General features: G+C 35.1%; 1 protein-coding gene across 2 annotated transcripts in view; it reads left to right on the top strand.

Annotated features, from left to right (window-relative positions):
- SLAIN2 (SLAIN family member 2) overlaps positions 1 to 16,341 on the top strand; it is a 78,060-nt gene that overhangs the window by 47,044 nt on the left and 14,675 nt on the right. Inside the window, exon 7 of one of the 2 annotated variants that reach the window (XM_045815850.2) lies at positions 5,688 to 5,765. The exons of the other annotated variant lie outside the window; for it this stretch is intronic. Coding sequence (XP_045671806.1) covers positions 5,688 to 5,765 — 78 coding nt within the window. The remainder of the gene's footprint in view (positions 1 to 5,687; positions 5,766 to 16,341) is intronic. 2 annotated transcript variants of the gene reach the window in all.

Here is a 16,341-nt window from a genome sequence, read left to right as displayed (position 1 = left end):
GAAATACGGGTTCAGAAATAAGAAAAGGGAGAAAAACCCAAGACAATCCGCTGGTTTAAAAAAATTAAATGCTCGGGGCGCTTGGGTGGCGTAGTCGTTAAGCGTCTGCCTTCGGCTCAGGGCGTGATCCCGGTGTTATGGGATCGAGCCCCACATCAGGCTTCTCCACTGGGAGCCTGCTTCTTCCTCTCCCACTCGCACTGCTTGTGTTCCCTCTCTCGCTGGCTGTCTCTATCTCTGTCAAATAAATAAATAAAATCTTTAAAAAAAAATGCTCAAACTCTGGTTAGTATTTTTAAATGTTTACTTTCACATGAATTATCTCATTTGAACCTCACAACAACCCATTTCTTATTTTTATAGAGAGGAAGCAGAGATCATATGTATTATACGTGCAATAATAACTAGAAAAGTGCAAAACCAAACGAAATTGCTCCCTCCTCCCAACCCCTCTTTGAGTCCCCTGATTTCCTCCCAAAAATTGTTTAGATTACATCATGCTAGCCTAAGTGCAGATGAGTAGGCGTCTTGGGAAATATTCCTGGATGACTCTATTGGAGCATCAACTATAAATACTTTGTGAATTACCACAAAAGAGTAAAATAATCCAGTGTAATATTTATCCACTTACTTACATTTAGTCAAATGGAAGAATATCTTTGCATAGGCTACAGAGTATTCCCCCAGGGAAAAGGTATATGGTCAATACTCCGGACCTCTCACTGAAGGGGGAGTGTCCAAGGCAGTTGTCAGCTTATGCATAATCAAACTGCCCTGAGGTCCATGGGGAAGAAATTCTCATCCAGATTTCGCTTGGAACCAAACATTAAAAGATTACACTTGAATTTCACATAATTATGAAACATAAACTCAAGTCATAATAAATCTGTGTAGAATTTCTTTTTAAGAATAAGCAGTGCAATGATGGGTCAATTATCTAAATACAAAGAGATTTTATAAATGTTTTTCTGACATTTCTGTAAATTTTGATTGAATACATTTGGGAGGAGTACCCAACATCTATATTTTTTAGAAGTGTCTCAGCTGATTCTGGGGTAAATTCAAGTTTGCAAACCACTAGATTAGACCTCTACTCTGGAGGATCTTGAGTGCTTAGTTCAGATCTCTGGATTTTATCCAGTGATCAGTCACTCATGTGTCCTTAATTATTTGACAGATATTTATTGGGTATATGTTATGTTCTAGGCACTGGGATTATAAATACAAATGAGACAGCATGTGCCCTTCAATAGCAGGGAGTGATTGGCAGGAACTTCTGCGGGAACAGAAGAGAGGCATTAAACTCAGCAGTATGAAGAGGTTTTCAGGAAAGATAGAAGATAATCTTCCCACTAACTCAGGAGGAGCTTAAGAGACCACATGAAGAAAGGAAAGACAGGTTTACCTAACAGTGGGATTAGTAATGAAGTCTTAAAAGTAACACCCTGATTGTAGTGGTTTTGTATGACTAGAGTGTAGGGTGCAGCAGGATGGCTAGTGGGTACAGTAATGAAGGATGAGAGAGATATATTGGGCACAGATTGGGAATTTTTTAATATATTAAGGAATTTGGATTTCATTCTGTAAGTGTGAAGAGCCATAGTACACTTTTAATCAGTGTTACTTCTTAGAAAATCCATTCTGGTAGCAATATGAAGAATGGATTAAAGTTCAGGATAGACTAGAAACCATTTAGAAAGCTATTGTATAATCATGGCAAAAAATGAATATCTGAACAAAGGCAATAGTGCAGGAAGTGATGAGATCTGGATGAATTTTTAAAAATGATGTAGAAGATATGTGACTTGGTAACACTGAGAAGATGGGAGGTGGAGAGGAAGAGAGGATTGAAAGGTGACTCTGAGAATTTGTAATCAATGAAAGTTTTAAAACAATGTCATTGCAGAGTTGGGGGGAACGGGCCATTTTACTTAGCAGTAATTAACATTCTTTTATAGTGGTGTATGCTTACTTAGTATTTGGGAGCTGGAGATTATTTTTAACATCTTGCCATATGACAAAATTATGTTCAGTAATAATGAAATAGAATGAATTATAATAACAATGGCTGGAGAAAATACAGACAATGAGAAATAATTCTTTTATTGAGCATTATTTTATAACTATCAGTAAAAAATAACATTTTACAGTACAAAAAAGATAGGCATTTTTAAGTCACTTTTTAATAAAAAAATATGTTTTTACATATTGGTCTGTCACAGTAGTGAATATTATAGCTTTAGTTTCTGGAAATTTGTCAATAACTTCTTCAGAATTTATCTTTACATATTGAAGCTCAAGACACAGTATAGCCAGATTTATCAATTTCTCTTCAGTCGTATTGACTGAAGAATAGTCTTCAATTTTTAAATCTAAAATCACAAAGCAACTGTTACACGAGTAAGGAAATATTCAACATAATAAGTTTGGCAGAAATTCATAAAATTCTATTTTACAGTAAATTTCAGAAATTGCCATCTTGTCCATATCTTAGTTCCTTTGGGGATCAAATTTAATGATTTTTAAATATCTTCACAGCTGAAAATTTTTAAATAATAATCACATATAATGACAGTCAAAGTAACTCACATTCTGTTTCATTGACTTTATAATCACTGTACCATCATTGTTTATTTCTAAGCTGTGTAAATATAGGAATATATTATTGTACCACAGGGGTTGGAGGCACATAATGTGCTAAGTGAGCTTGATTTCACATCTCTATGAACCTACTCTGGAAAGAAATGTGTAGCTGAATCCACCTGTGTTAGGGGAGACCATATAACTGGGAGTTCTCCTATTTATTTTTCATGTGAAATGCAATGTACATTAAAAGATAAGTATTAAAATATGTTCATTTAAATCTTTCATATATGCTATTAAAAGGCAACAGTACCTGCCAAACTGTTTTCTTCAGGGAGGAGCATTTTATCACCAACCTTGATTATTAATCTGGAACATGATGATAATTATAAAAATAGACCAAGCTGGTTTTATTTTTGTTCTGAATTCCTTACAGACCATTCACTCACTGCCTACCTGCACTGGAGTTGGGGGGTGGGACAGCACTTCCACTATCCTTTCCATGATGCACATGACTAAAGTGGAAGGATTGGATGTAGGGAAACCCAAAAGGACACTGTTGTAATCCAAAAATAGGGTGATGAAATTCTGAATTAGGTATTTAGGAAACAATAGGAATGTAAAGGAAGAGGTCAACAGAACTGCAGAGATGACTAAATGGATTTAAAGAAAACTTTGAGCCAGAATGATTTGGAAAATGGTGGTATATGTTTAACAAAAATACAGAGGCTTTTGGAATTGGTTTGTGGAGGAAGATACTAACCTAAATAATGGTAGCATGAGAGAATAATATTTTTATTGTACCATCTTTGCTTTTCCTGGAAGGGTTTTGCTAATTTGGAATTCTATAAATATTAAGAGAGAAACCAGGGAAACAATGAGTATTTTTAAACAGCTAACACTGAATTCTATTATTGTAGAAAGATTTGGAGACTTTCCGTTTACTACACTTCACCATTTGAAAAATGATTTTTGTCTTTAGAAGACTGATCAAATTAAGAGTGATAATTCAGATAAAAATTTAGTTTTCTTATTTCTATTTGCAGTCAGATTCTTCAGATTACCATTGTATTGTGTTTATTTGTTATGGATGCTGTCGTTGTGACCCATGAAACTTGAGAGACAAAGTCCATTGGAGTTATAGCTATTAATTTAAGTAGGACATTTCCAAAACAGAATATAGATGATTTTTGATGTTAAGTCCTCACTAAAAAAATTGTAATGGTTAATAGGTATTGTGGATTGCCAGCATACATACAGTACATTTTGTCCTCATTTACTCTATTCCAATCATAGTGGCCTACTGCCTGTTGTTCAGATATACTAGGCACACTCTTACCTCAGGTCCTTTACCATTTATTTTCTGTCTGTCTGCAGTGCTTTCCCCAGATATCTATATGGCTTTCTTCCTTCAGATCTTTGCGCAAATGTCATCTCAGGGAAATCTTTTCTGATCACCCTATTTATAATTGCAATTTAAATCTCCCATTTTCTGTCTCCCTTTTTACTTAGTTTCCTCCTTAGCAGCTATCACTGTCTGACTGACTCTTTATTTCCCCTTTCCTTTCAGAATGTTAGTTCCATGAAAGCAGGAATTTTACCCATCTAGTTTTCTACTGAACAAATCCATTGTACCTAAAACAGTACCTGAAATAAAGTAGATAATTAACTGTTGGAAAGAATGAAAAAAAGCAGCAGTGAATGAGTAAATGAATGACACTATGAATGGTTGAAAGCATGTATGAATAAATATACAAATGGAGAATATGCAGTGATGATAGGATCCTGTATTTCTGTGGGATAGATATGAGGTAATTATAAAATTGATTTTAAGTTTGGAGAAGTTTTTAGTAGTCTTCCTGGCAATATTTAAGCTGAATTGGTATATTATTTAGCTAAGTAATGTGTGGATTACTGTAAAATTTGAAGTCAAATACACTTATTACTCTTCAAAAATATTTACTATCAGACAGTGAGGAAACAATAGTTTTTTTAAAGCATTGAGTTAAGCAATAGAGCAAAAGAGAAATTCTCCTTAATTCTCTTTGATGATATTATCAAGTATTCCTTTGTCAACCCGATGATTGTTTAAATGCTGGCCAGATTTATGGCTGTGGGATCTCTCTGTCTTTCTTTCTCTCTCTCTCTCTCTCTCTCTCTCTCTCTCTCTCGCATATATCCTAAAAGTCCAACTTCTAAATCAGTAGAGTGACATTTTAGAACTACTTAAATAGGTGGCTGTACTGGCAGCTGTGGGTCTTTTCAGTTCAATGAAACTATAGTGAGCTTTAACTCTGGATAGCTCTGAGCTGCTACATACATGCCAGTTTTGAAAGTTTCGTTGCAGTTGATAGATTAGGAGTTTTGAAGAAAGCTTAGAATTCCTCATTGATCATTTTAAGAAGCAGGTGCTGACTGCTCCAAACCCGTCAATCCCAGCACACACTATGCACCCCCCAACACACACACACCCCCATCCACCCCATTTAACATGTGCACAGGCCAGATATGTTGCTGCCCAAAGTCTAAAGTACAAATTAGTTTTATTCTACAGCAAGATGATGTCGATTAGATTTTTACTCCCTTGAGGACCTGCCTAGTTCTGAGTTTTCTTCTCCTTTTTGAGTATGGGGATTACTGTTTTATGTTAGGGCAGTTCATCTAACAATAACTGCTTTGCCAAAGTCTGCTTTTTTGCATTGAACAAGTCCTACTTTTATTTTATTCTATACTGTGTGCTTGTGTTCATCACTTTTACTTAATTAGCTTTATATTCTTTGCATCCTGTAGCATGTTTGCTGGTGGTTTGTTTTCTCTTTGATATTTTGATTGGTTTACATATTGTAGATTTTCTCATCTGTAAGAAACTGTTTCTGAAAGTATGCACTTTGCACTAAGATTTCCATCCCTTTTTCCTTTCCGACTTAATGCACTAAGCATCACTTTCAGATTCCTCTGCTTCTAGGTTTCTAACATATTTTCACTTTATGGTTTCTGTTCCTTGATAAATTTTCAAGTATGTATTAAAATATTCAAGTTTACAGAAGCTATAGCCTTTATCTTGTCCTTCCAGGCAAATATTACAGTTCCTTATTTTTCAACAGCTTCGCAAAGGCTGAAAAATTTGCCTCGTACTTCCCTCAAAGCCAAACAGTTGCTTCAAACTTCATCTACAAAAAGAGGTAACTACAGCCTCTTACTAAGTTTTAAATTTCAGCAAATGATCTAATAGTTAAATCTCATACCTTTTGGTATACTGAGTCATTGATGTCTGTAGGGCACATTTTAGTCTTTTTTTTTTTTATTAAGTAATGTGGATTCATCTCTCTTACTTGGATAAATCCAGAAGAAACTTATTTTCTGCAGAGGTATGTATTGGATTGCTCTTCTGAAAGGAATAAATGATATGTAGCATTTTCTGTTAGAGAATTTATCATTTTTCTTACCAACCTTAAACTGAAGGTCATTGTTTTAACTTAATGTAGATGAACTAATAAGTGCTTTAAAATGAACTAAATGCCAGACATTTTGTATGTAAATTTTTTTCTTCTGACTTTTCTTCTTCTGAGTTTTGGATTTACTTATCTGTAGGATGAAATGGGAATGCTTACATATTAGAAGTTGATGAATATTAAATCACAAGTTGTTGTGGTTAACTGGTAATGTTTGGACTATTTAAGGGAGTGGTAGCTTTTTTAAGAACTGAGAGTTGAAGTATATGAAGGTTGGACACCAAAGCTATCATACTGGTTTGAAGAGGTTGGATGTATGCACAGCTAGAAAGAAGTAGAATTGGGGAACATACCATGGAATTGGGTAGGACAAGCAGTAAAAAGAATGAATAGAAGCCTCAGAGGAAATGGGACATAACAAATATAAGCAATGAGGAAAAATATTTCCCCTATCCAGGACATGTAGATTTCCTGACAGTTTCAGAACTCAGTAAATAACAAAGATATATGAGGAGGATAAAGAATTAAAGGACATTATGTGGAAAGAGGAGGTTTGAGATTTGATTGTCGAAGAAAAAGATTTAGTTAATATGGGTACAAAAGCACTGAAATACATATTTTAGCAAGTTTGTTAATGTGTAAATATTTTAGTAATGATTTGGTGGATTAAATATGATTTAAGGCAATAGTTTTAGACATAGAATCTGAAGGAAAGAGAATAGTATGGAAATGCTGGATGTGTAAATGTTTGTGTTTTGAATACCAGAAGTTGATCGTAGCCCTCCAATACAAATGTCTTCTGGTGCTACTGTCAGAAATAAGAATGGATAGGGGCGCCTGGTTGCTCAGTCGGTTAAGTGTCTGCTGTTGGCTCTGGTCATGTACGTGGGGTCCTGGGATCGAGCCCTGTTTTGGGCTCCCCACTCAGTGGGAAGTCTGCTTCTTCCCTTCCCTCTGCCCCTCCCCCACCTCAAATGCATAAAATCCTTAAAAAAAAAAAAAAGACTGGATAGTATATGTTCTTTTGATAGAGAAGAAGGTGACTTATTAGGTATTATTATAGAAAAGGATCCTTATAGAAACTATTTGAGGATCATAGGCTTCTTTTTTGAGACTTGTGGATATTTTTGAGTACTTGGTGAGAAGTAATGAAAACAGGAACAGGAAAAGATTGTGTGTCTAAAACAGGGCAAGAGATTACTGTATCATAATAAAACATAGGACTTTAAGTTTATATAAATTTTATTTGTTATATGCCTATGTAAGCTGCTTCATAATTTGGGGGAGATCAGGTAGGTTTAAATAATTTTAAATTTTTATTTAAGGATTTTTTTGCTGTTTATTAGGTTAAGAAGATCATAATTTCTGGCTGTTTGGTGTTTTTTGTTTTTGGGTTCTTCTTGGGTTTTTGCCTATGGGAGTTACATATTTTTGTGACTGAGCCACCAAACTCCCCCTCCATGATAAGATGACAGGAAAACCCAATCTTATAATTCTTACCTCTAGTTGTCTAGTTGACGTAGTAAAGGGAAAGAATTCTGTATGTTTGTGTGTTGCGTTTTGTTGTTGTTTTGTTTCTTTTTGTTTAATCTCTTATTTAAATTAATCCAGACATATTTTTTTGATCAGTGTTGTGGTTTGGAGATGATCATTTTACACCACTAGAAGTTCTGAACCCCCCCCCCAAAAAAAACCTGAAGCAATTGAAAAATGGACACAGATACACAATAGGATTTTAAATAATTAGGTTAGGGGTGCCTGACTGGCTCTGTCAGTAGAGCACGTGATTCTCAATCTTGGGGTCTTGAGTCCTAGCCCCATGTTTGGCATTGAGCCTACTTTTAAAAAATAAAAATAAAATATTAGGTTAATTACTGGTAAAGATGAATCAGAGAGTATGTCTTGGATCCAAGGCCAAATGGATTTTCTAATTTCTCCTCATATCTAGACTTTGAAAAAGAGAGGTCTGCACTGGACTGTGGGATTCTCTATTCTTGTTAGGGATGTGAGGCAGTTGAGATTCAACACTATGTGTTCATAGGTACCTTTGGCACTTTAAACCTGGACTAGAGAAACATGGGACTGGGTAGTAAATTGTGTCATAAACCAATTGTCCCATCCTGGGGATGAACCTGTAACATCTTCTAGAAAGTTGGCGTACTTATTTTAAGGACTCAAAGGATCATGGGAAGAGGGAGAAGGTCATTCCCTTAACAACTTGAAATATAGTCACTATGATTTTATTCTTTTAGAGTGTGTGCATGCGTAAGTGGGAGGGGGTAAGGGAGAGAGGAAAAAAAAAGGTTTTTTTAAATATTTTATTTATTTATTTGACAGAGACAGCCAGCGAGAGAGGGAACACAATCAAGGGGAGTGGGAGAGGAAGAAGCAGGCTCATAGCAGAGGAGCCTGATGTGGGGCTCGATCCCATAACGCCGGGATCACGCCCTGAGCCGAAGGCAGACGCTTAACCGCTGTGCCACCCAGGCGCCCCGAGAGAGAAAATCTTAATGCAGGCTCCATGCTCAGCACAAAGCCCTAAGTAGGGCTTGATCTCATGACCCTGAGATTGTGACCTGAGCCAAAATTAAGAGTCAGGTGCTTAACCACTTGGGCACCCCAGTCACTTTGATTTTAATTACATTTAGTAGTAGCTGGAGTTTGAAGATGGGAAGGGAAGTAAGAACTGTGTTGCCTGGCACAAAGGGACACACCATAAACATCTGTTGAATGAACACAGTCATGCCACTAACTCAAGCAAGGCTGGACACATTCCTCTTTGCATTTTCTTCTTGCAAGGTTTTTTTTTGTTTCTTCAGCCCATCCCTCTCTTTGAAGGAAAAAAAAATGCATTGTGTATTGTTAAGGCTTCGTAGGCGTGACTGCTTAAACTGCTCTGACAAAGAGATATTCATTCCTATTTAGTTGGGAGCTCAGTGAAGTGGAGGTAAACAAAGTAGAGACCTCACCAAGTCAAAGGGAAAAAATAACTACTTAGAAAAAATAAATGCATAGGTCAGGACAAATTGAAATATAGAAACATACTTTGGAAGGAAAGAGGCAGCAACTTAGGATGAGTTAGCGATGGTAGTTGTCCAATACTGCTTTAATTCACTGAATTTTGGATATTCATATAAGGTGAGATAAACAACATTTATAAGAGGCCATATTGGTAGGAGTTTAAAATGCTGTTTGATATCAGACTATCTGAAAATGGCGAACCTAGGTATTTTGCCATTACCTTGGATCCAAAATTTAAAATTTCTTATATTTGCTTTTCATTAACAACTGTTTATTGAATCTTTATCATAAACAAGATACACTCATTACATCCTTCCCCCTTCCCTCCTCTATGTCTAGTCCCTCTTTACTTTTTCTTCTATTATAGTTGTGGTCAAAGCCAGTCTCTGCTGTATGGGGTTTTTAGATACAGTTAAAATGATAGGAGTTGCTCCCGTTCCCATGATTTTATTATATAAAATTGAGAGAATGGGAAGGAGAGGGCACAGGGCTCTCTCCAAACATACAAATTCCTGTTAACCATTTCATGCTATTTTTGGAATGATAATTGAGTAGATTCTGCTTACATTTAGAGTTAAGTCCTTTGTGATTTTCCAAGATCTATTTTTCTTCTTTAGTTACATCTTGGCTACATCTATCAATTTCTTTTGCAGAAAAAGTCCTAGATCAAAATTTTCTCCTCTCTGAAATTTGTGCCTTTACTTTTCTGATTAAAAACTGACTGCGTTTTAGAAAATTGCAGTTAGAGCTAAAATGCCTTCCAAGATCACCCAATTTCAATTAACCTCATTTTATTCTTTTTCTTTCCTAGCCCCCAAGTTTATAGATAAGGCAAAAATGCTGCTACCATTAGAGGAAACACTTTTTATAATAGTAAATCTGTAGCTTAGTGCACTTCTTTACTTTCTAGTTTTCCCCTCAAGTTATACATTAACCTTGTTAAAATATTCCTCTCCATATTCTGAGATTGTAGAACTTTCTGACTTGTCCTTTCATATTAACTCTAGTGCATTTTTCTAAGAATTTAGGATTAACAAATTTAAAAGGAGTTCTAATTTATAAATGTTTAGTTAAACTTTGTTATTTTAAAATACAACACAAATTCAGAAAACCATATAATGCATAGAGAGCTTAACGAATTCTTTATAAGGCAGCCCCTTAGTGATCACCATTCATATCAGAAGACTATAACTTGCTACTTCAGAAACTACCTCTCTGCTTCCAAACACAATCCTGTCTTGACCCACTCCCCCAGAGTAGCCATTCTTCTGAATTTTTATAGCAATCACTTCCTTACTTCTTTGTATAATTTTTACCATCCTAGAAATGAAACTGTAGTTCTGCCACTTTAACATATGTCTTTTTACGTTTCTCTTGATTTATAGTTTTCTTCCAGCTCTGTACTCCCCCTTGTTAAGTTTGTTTGAAGAAACCACCAGATCATTTGCCGTATACATGAGGATGTAGATCCACAGGGTGGATCTTGCTGATATCTTTTCCATGGTGTCATTTAGTAGATTTCTCTGTATTTTCCATAAATTGGTCATTGGATCTAGGTGCTTAACTGGATTCGGTTTTGCTGTTTGGGGCGAGACTGCTTCATGCAAGATTTCCTCTTTCTTGTGTGTGATATTATCAGTCATTGATGCTTAATGCCTATATCCTTACTTTATTGGGTATTGCAGAATCGGTTTATTTCAATTCTAATACTCCTTTTTTTTTTTTTGGTCAAAATAAAGAGAAACTTTCCCTTATTCTTTGCTCATGCAGCAGTATACTTTCATTAGGAAATTCTGAATAAATGCTTATTCTTTCTCACTAATATTTACCAGTTACAAAATAAATTGACGGTCTACCATCCTCCAAAGGTGACCCATATTTTTCTTAAATATATATCATTATGAACTTAACAGATTCAAACATTTTTTATGTGTTTTGATTCATTCTGGATATTTTCCCAGCTTTGGTGGAAGCTTCAAGTTGGCCCTCAAGTCTTTTTGACACAACTGTAGTAGTCTAATAAATTCTTGCTAACTGGTATGACAGGATAGGCACATCTTCTACATTTCCTGCCTCAGACCTGGATTTAGTCATTTCTCCAAAAGTCCTGATTTCCTTTGATGGGAAATGGTATTTCAAAACCAAAATCTGAGTTTTTAGCCATATTAATTGCTACTGGGTTGGTCATTGTTCCTAGGGTTTTTTTTAGTTACTAGAGCTAGTTAATATATGTATAGATTGGTGTCTGTGTATTTTTTAAGATTGAATGCCTTAATGAATTCATGCTGATACTTTCTATTCAAATTCAGGGCTTAAGGGTAATTACTTAATCTCTTAATTTATATCTCCTTTGTCTTGCTCTGAGAATTCTGTCTCTCACTAACTGAAAGAATTGAAATATTTAACAATTTGTTTTATCCCATATTACACACAAAATCTGGGGAAAACATAGCATACCATACAATATGATTACTGAAAATAGTCTATAAAACCTTTTGCATATGCTCCTTTTTTTGTTTAGCAGTTACACTGCATATGCATTATCAGATTGAAGTTATTTGTACTCTTTTATTTAGTCTTAGTTCTACATTTAAATATATATTTAATGCTTACCATCAGTCTGTACATTATTATCTCACCAATCATTTTTCTTGTTTGAAGCTCATTCTCTAGTAGATTCCTTAAAAAGGAGTGATAGGAGCAATATCCATTCCCTCCATTTTTGTGTCTTGATGGCAGTTTGTCCACCCTTTTTATATTTGAAATTCATTAGCTAAATATGCAATCTTTGGCTAATATTTTCTTTCCTTGAGTGTCTTAAATATATTACTCCATTTTTGTCAGAAATAAAAAGTTAATTTCTCTTACATTCATTTGGTTTTTTATCTGGATGTCCAAAGGATGTTTTGTTTTCCTTTGAAGTTTAATCATTTATTTTTTTAAAAGATTTATTTATTTTAGAGAGCGAGCAAGTGAAGGAAAGGCAAAGGGAGAGAGAATCCTGAAGCAGACTTCCCACTAAGTGTGGAGCCTGACATGGGGTACGATCCCAAGAACCCAAGGTCATGGCCAGAGCCAGAATCAAGAGTCAGCCACTTAACCAGCTGAGCTACTGAGGCACCCCTAAAGTTCAATAATTTATGAGAATATATCTTAATGTTGGTCATTTTGAGTTGATTTCCCCAGATAGGTGGTGTGTTCTTTCAGTATGGAATTGCACATATTTTAAAATTTCAGACAAATTCTTTTGAATTACAGTTTTTAGTATTCTCTTGCTTTGGCTTTTGTTTTTGTGGGGACTCCTGTTGTACATAATGTTGGATGTTCTTTGCTTGTCTTCTGTATCTGTTGCCTTCCCTTGAATCCTTTTCCATCTTTCTTCATTTCTTCTTGTTCTATAAAAGTTTCTTTTCATTACCTATTTCTCTTAAAGCATTATCTATCGTGTGGTGACTCTTGAGTTCTTTCTATGTTGGACTTCATTTTAGTGTGATTTATGTCCAGTTCTTTTCTGTGTTCCATCACTTCATTTTTGAATGTTTCCCATTCTGATTTATGATGTTCTTTTGTATCATTTATCATTTTCTTAAATATTCTTAGAATTTAAAATATTAGGTTATAATTTTCATCTTTTGTGTATGTGTGCATGATGGACACAATTTCTGGCAAGGTTGTACCATTAGTAGAAATGTTACTCCGCTCCTTTCTTTTTTTAATAGTAACTTCACATGAGATTTGGTCTCAGTCCTTTTCTGTTGCCCATTTTTCTTTGGAATTAGTTTTTCTAAACATTTAGAAAGAAGCGTCAGTTAAGATTTTCTGATTTTATGTCTGTAGAGATCCCTCTTGTTTTGGGAAACTGTTAAAAAAATATGGCTGCTTATTTTCTGATTTTTTACCTTTGTTCCTCTTGTCTATGTATGAAATTCAACCTTTTGGGGCACCTGGATGGCTCAGTCAGTTAAGCAGCTGCCTTCTGCTTAAGTCATGATCTCAGAGTCCTGGGATCGAGCCCCAAGTCAGGCTCTCTGCTTGCAGGGGAGCCCGCTTCTCCCTCTCCCTCTACTGCTTGTGCTCTCTCACTTGCTCACGGTCTCTCTCAAATGAATAAATAAAATCTTTAAAATAAATAAATAAAATTCATCCTTTTAAAGTGTACAAGTCAGTGTTTCTTAGTATATTTACAGAGCTGCTCAATTATTTTGACTTTACAGATTTTCATCACCCCTATAAGAAATATCATACCCATTTTCCACTCCTTCCAGCCCCTGGCAACCACTAATCTTTCTGTCTCTGGTTTTACCTATGCCTCTGCCATTTCATGTAAATGGAATCCTATAATATGTGATCTTTGTGACTGGTTTAGCATAAGGTTTCTGAAGTTTATCATATTACAGCATATCTTAGTACTTTGTTCCATTTTATTGTGATACATATTCAGTGTATGGATATACTACATTTCATTTATCCATTTCTCAGTTGTGAACATTTGAGTTGTTTCCACTTTTTGCCCGTTTTGAAAATGCTAATGCTGCAAGTATTTGCCAGTAGCTTATTTATTCATATCTCTCAATCTTTTTGTATGTAGGGAAGAAAAACAATAGTGAAACCCATTCCCAGGGGGATCTTCTGCCTCTTATGTTTAATAAATCTCATGATAAGTGTGTGCCTACAAAAATAATGGTGAGTCATGTATAGTAATGGAAGAAGAAATCAAAGCCTTCTATGCCTTGTTAATTTTGTGTGTGTGATTACTTGTAAGCCTTTACCAATTTAATAGGCCTTGGTATCATGTCTTATGAAACCTGCCCAGGTTAGTAGCCCCACAAACGTACATTCTGAGTCTAGTTGAAAATAAAAATGGTGAAAATAACATTTTAACTTCTACTCCCAGAGGTGTTTCTTTTTTAGATCCCAGTAAAGAATACCAATCTGGGAATCAGGAGATGTGGGTTCAACTTCTGATTTTCTTGTTTATTTGCTCAGTTGATCTCTGTGGTTGTGGCAGTTTTTCTTCTCTACACAGTGAAAAGTTGGGTACAGATAGTCACTAGCAACTCTTGTAGCAAGGATTCTTTGACTCCATAATGAGAGAATCATATTTACGTCATCTCTGTAGTCTTTAATAACCAGAACTTATTTTTAAGTCTTTATTATGTTAGTAACCTCTTACTATCCTTGATGGTGCATAGACCACTGAGTAACTGGGATAATGTAACTTACTATAGTAAGGGAGAGTTAACAAGTGTTTTTGTTCTTAATCTTTGTTAAATAATTGGATGGCATATCTATTTTAATAAATGTTTTCCCCCCATTAGTCATAGTGGACAGTATTTGACAATGTGTATATTTTTATTGTAAACTATATATTTGATATTTACATATTTTTAGCAGTTATACAATTAGTGGAATTTATAGTTTGGACACATAACTGTGAAGACAACTATTTGGAGTATCTTTGTTTTTTCATGTTGCCATTTACATTTGAGATATATTGTTTATAAAACATTCTCTGAATATTTATCAAGCTAAAAACAGTATACGGTTTACTCAGTTTCTCCCATTCTAAAGTGCCTGTTGTATTTTCTAAACCTCAACTAGAAAGCTTACCATTTTTATTAAATGCTTATTAAAAGACAAAAAATGAATGTTTTAAAAATAGGGATCCTCATATTACCCATCACTTCATTTCAGAGGTGACTTAACTTAAATACCAAGGTTAGCATTCTTAGTCATATGTCAGTTTTATAAATAGAGTTCTAATTCTTTCTCAGAGTAGATAACAGCTTCCTTTTATGCCTTGATTCAAGTGCAATTCTCAGTATCCAAAATGAGTACAGAGAAATTATAACGTACCGTCATAATTAACTTGGACAGTAAAGCTGAATTAGTCCCTGTATTTTAATTTATAAGGATGGCCTAGGAGACAACTGTCTTGAGGGGCATTGTTGAATATCCTCCCAGAGAACTCATCTGCAACAGGCTGAAAGGCTCCAATATTCCTTACATAAGGAAGGCACAGACGTAGTATGCCTTACAGTTTGTGTAATGTTATACATTTGCCAACTATTTATACAAATATTACTCATTTGATTTTCACAACTGCCCTGTGATATTTGCTGAAATTTGCTTGCTGAGTTTTGTTTTATTAGATTTACATCTAAATATTTCTTTTCTCTTTTTGGGGAGCAATGCAAGTAGTGTTGCATTTTTTATTTTGATTTCTGTACATTCATTACTGCCATAAAGAAATATAGTCAATTGTCATATGTTAATCTTCTATCCTGTGACTTTACTGAACTCAGTATTTCTAAGAAGTTACTATTTTTTGTGTGTGTGGATTCCTTGGGATTTTTGATTAACAATCATGAAGACAGTTTCTTTCTCATCTATATGCCTTTTATTTTCTTGCTTACTGCACTAGCTAGAACTTGCAGCACTATGAATAAGAGTGGTAAGAGCATGTATCTTGGCTTTTGTTCCTATCTTAGAGGGGAAGCAGTCTTTCACCATTAAGTATATTATATGTATATTTTTTATAAATGTTCTTTAACAAGTTCAGGTTTCCCCATTCCTATTTTTCCCAGAATTTTTATCATGAGTATGTGTTGAATTTTGTTAGATGCTTTTTTGCGTCAGTAGTTGTGATCATGTGACTTTGCTTTAGCCTGTTATTGTGGTGGATGACATTGATTGATTTTCAAATTTTGAACCAACTTTGCATCCTGGAATAAACCTCACTTGACCATGGTATATGAGAGATACATATATCACTGAGTTCTATTTGCTAGTAATTTGTTAAGGAGTTTTACATCAGCATTCATGAGAGATATGGTGTGTGGTTTTCTTTTGATACTATGTTTCTGGTTTTGTTTTTTCTGGCTTTATGTGTCTTTCTCTGACATCACTCAGGCATTTGGTGGATGAGGCTTGGGGGCATTTCATTACTGCTAGGTGGAAATAGAAGCCCAGGTTTTCGTTTTCTTTTTCTTTTTTTTTTTTTAACGATTTTTTATTATATTATGTTAGTCCCAGACAGTACATCCCTGGTTTCTGATGTAAAGTTCGATGATTCATTAGTTGTGTATAACACCCAGTGCACCATGCAATACGTGCCCTCCTTACTACCCATCACCGGTCTATCCCATTTCCCCACCTCCCTCCCCTCTGAGGCCCTCAGTTTGTTTCTCATAGTCCATAGTCTCTCATGTTTCATTCCCCCTTCTGATTACCTCCCCTTTCTTTATCCCTTTCTTCCCCTACCGATCATCCTAGTTCTTATGTT

Source organism: Ursus americanus, chromosome 8 (genome assembly GCF_024610735.1).
Source record: "Ursus americanus isolate L20-20 chromosome 8, mUrsAme1.1.p, whole genome shotgun sequence".
NCBI lineage: Eukaryota > Metazoa > Chordata > Mammalia > Carnivora > Ursidae > Ursus > Ursus americanus.
This window is presented reverse-complemented; position numbering and strand designations above follow the sequence as displayed.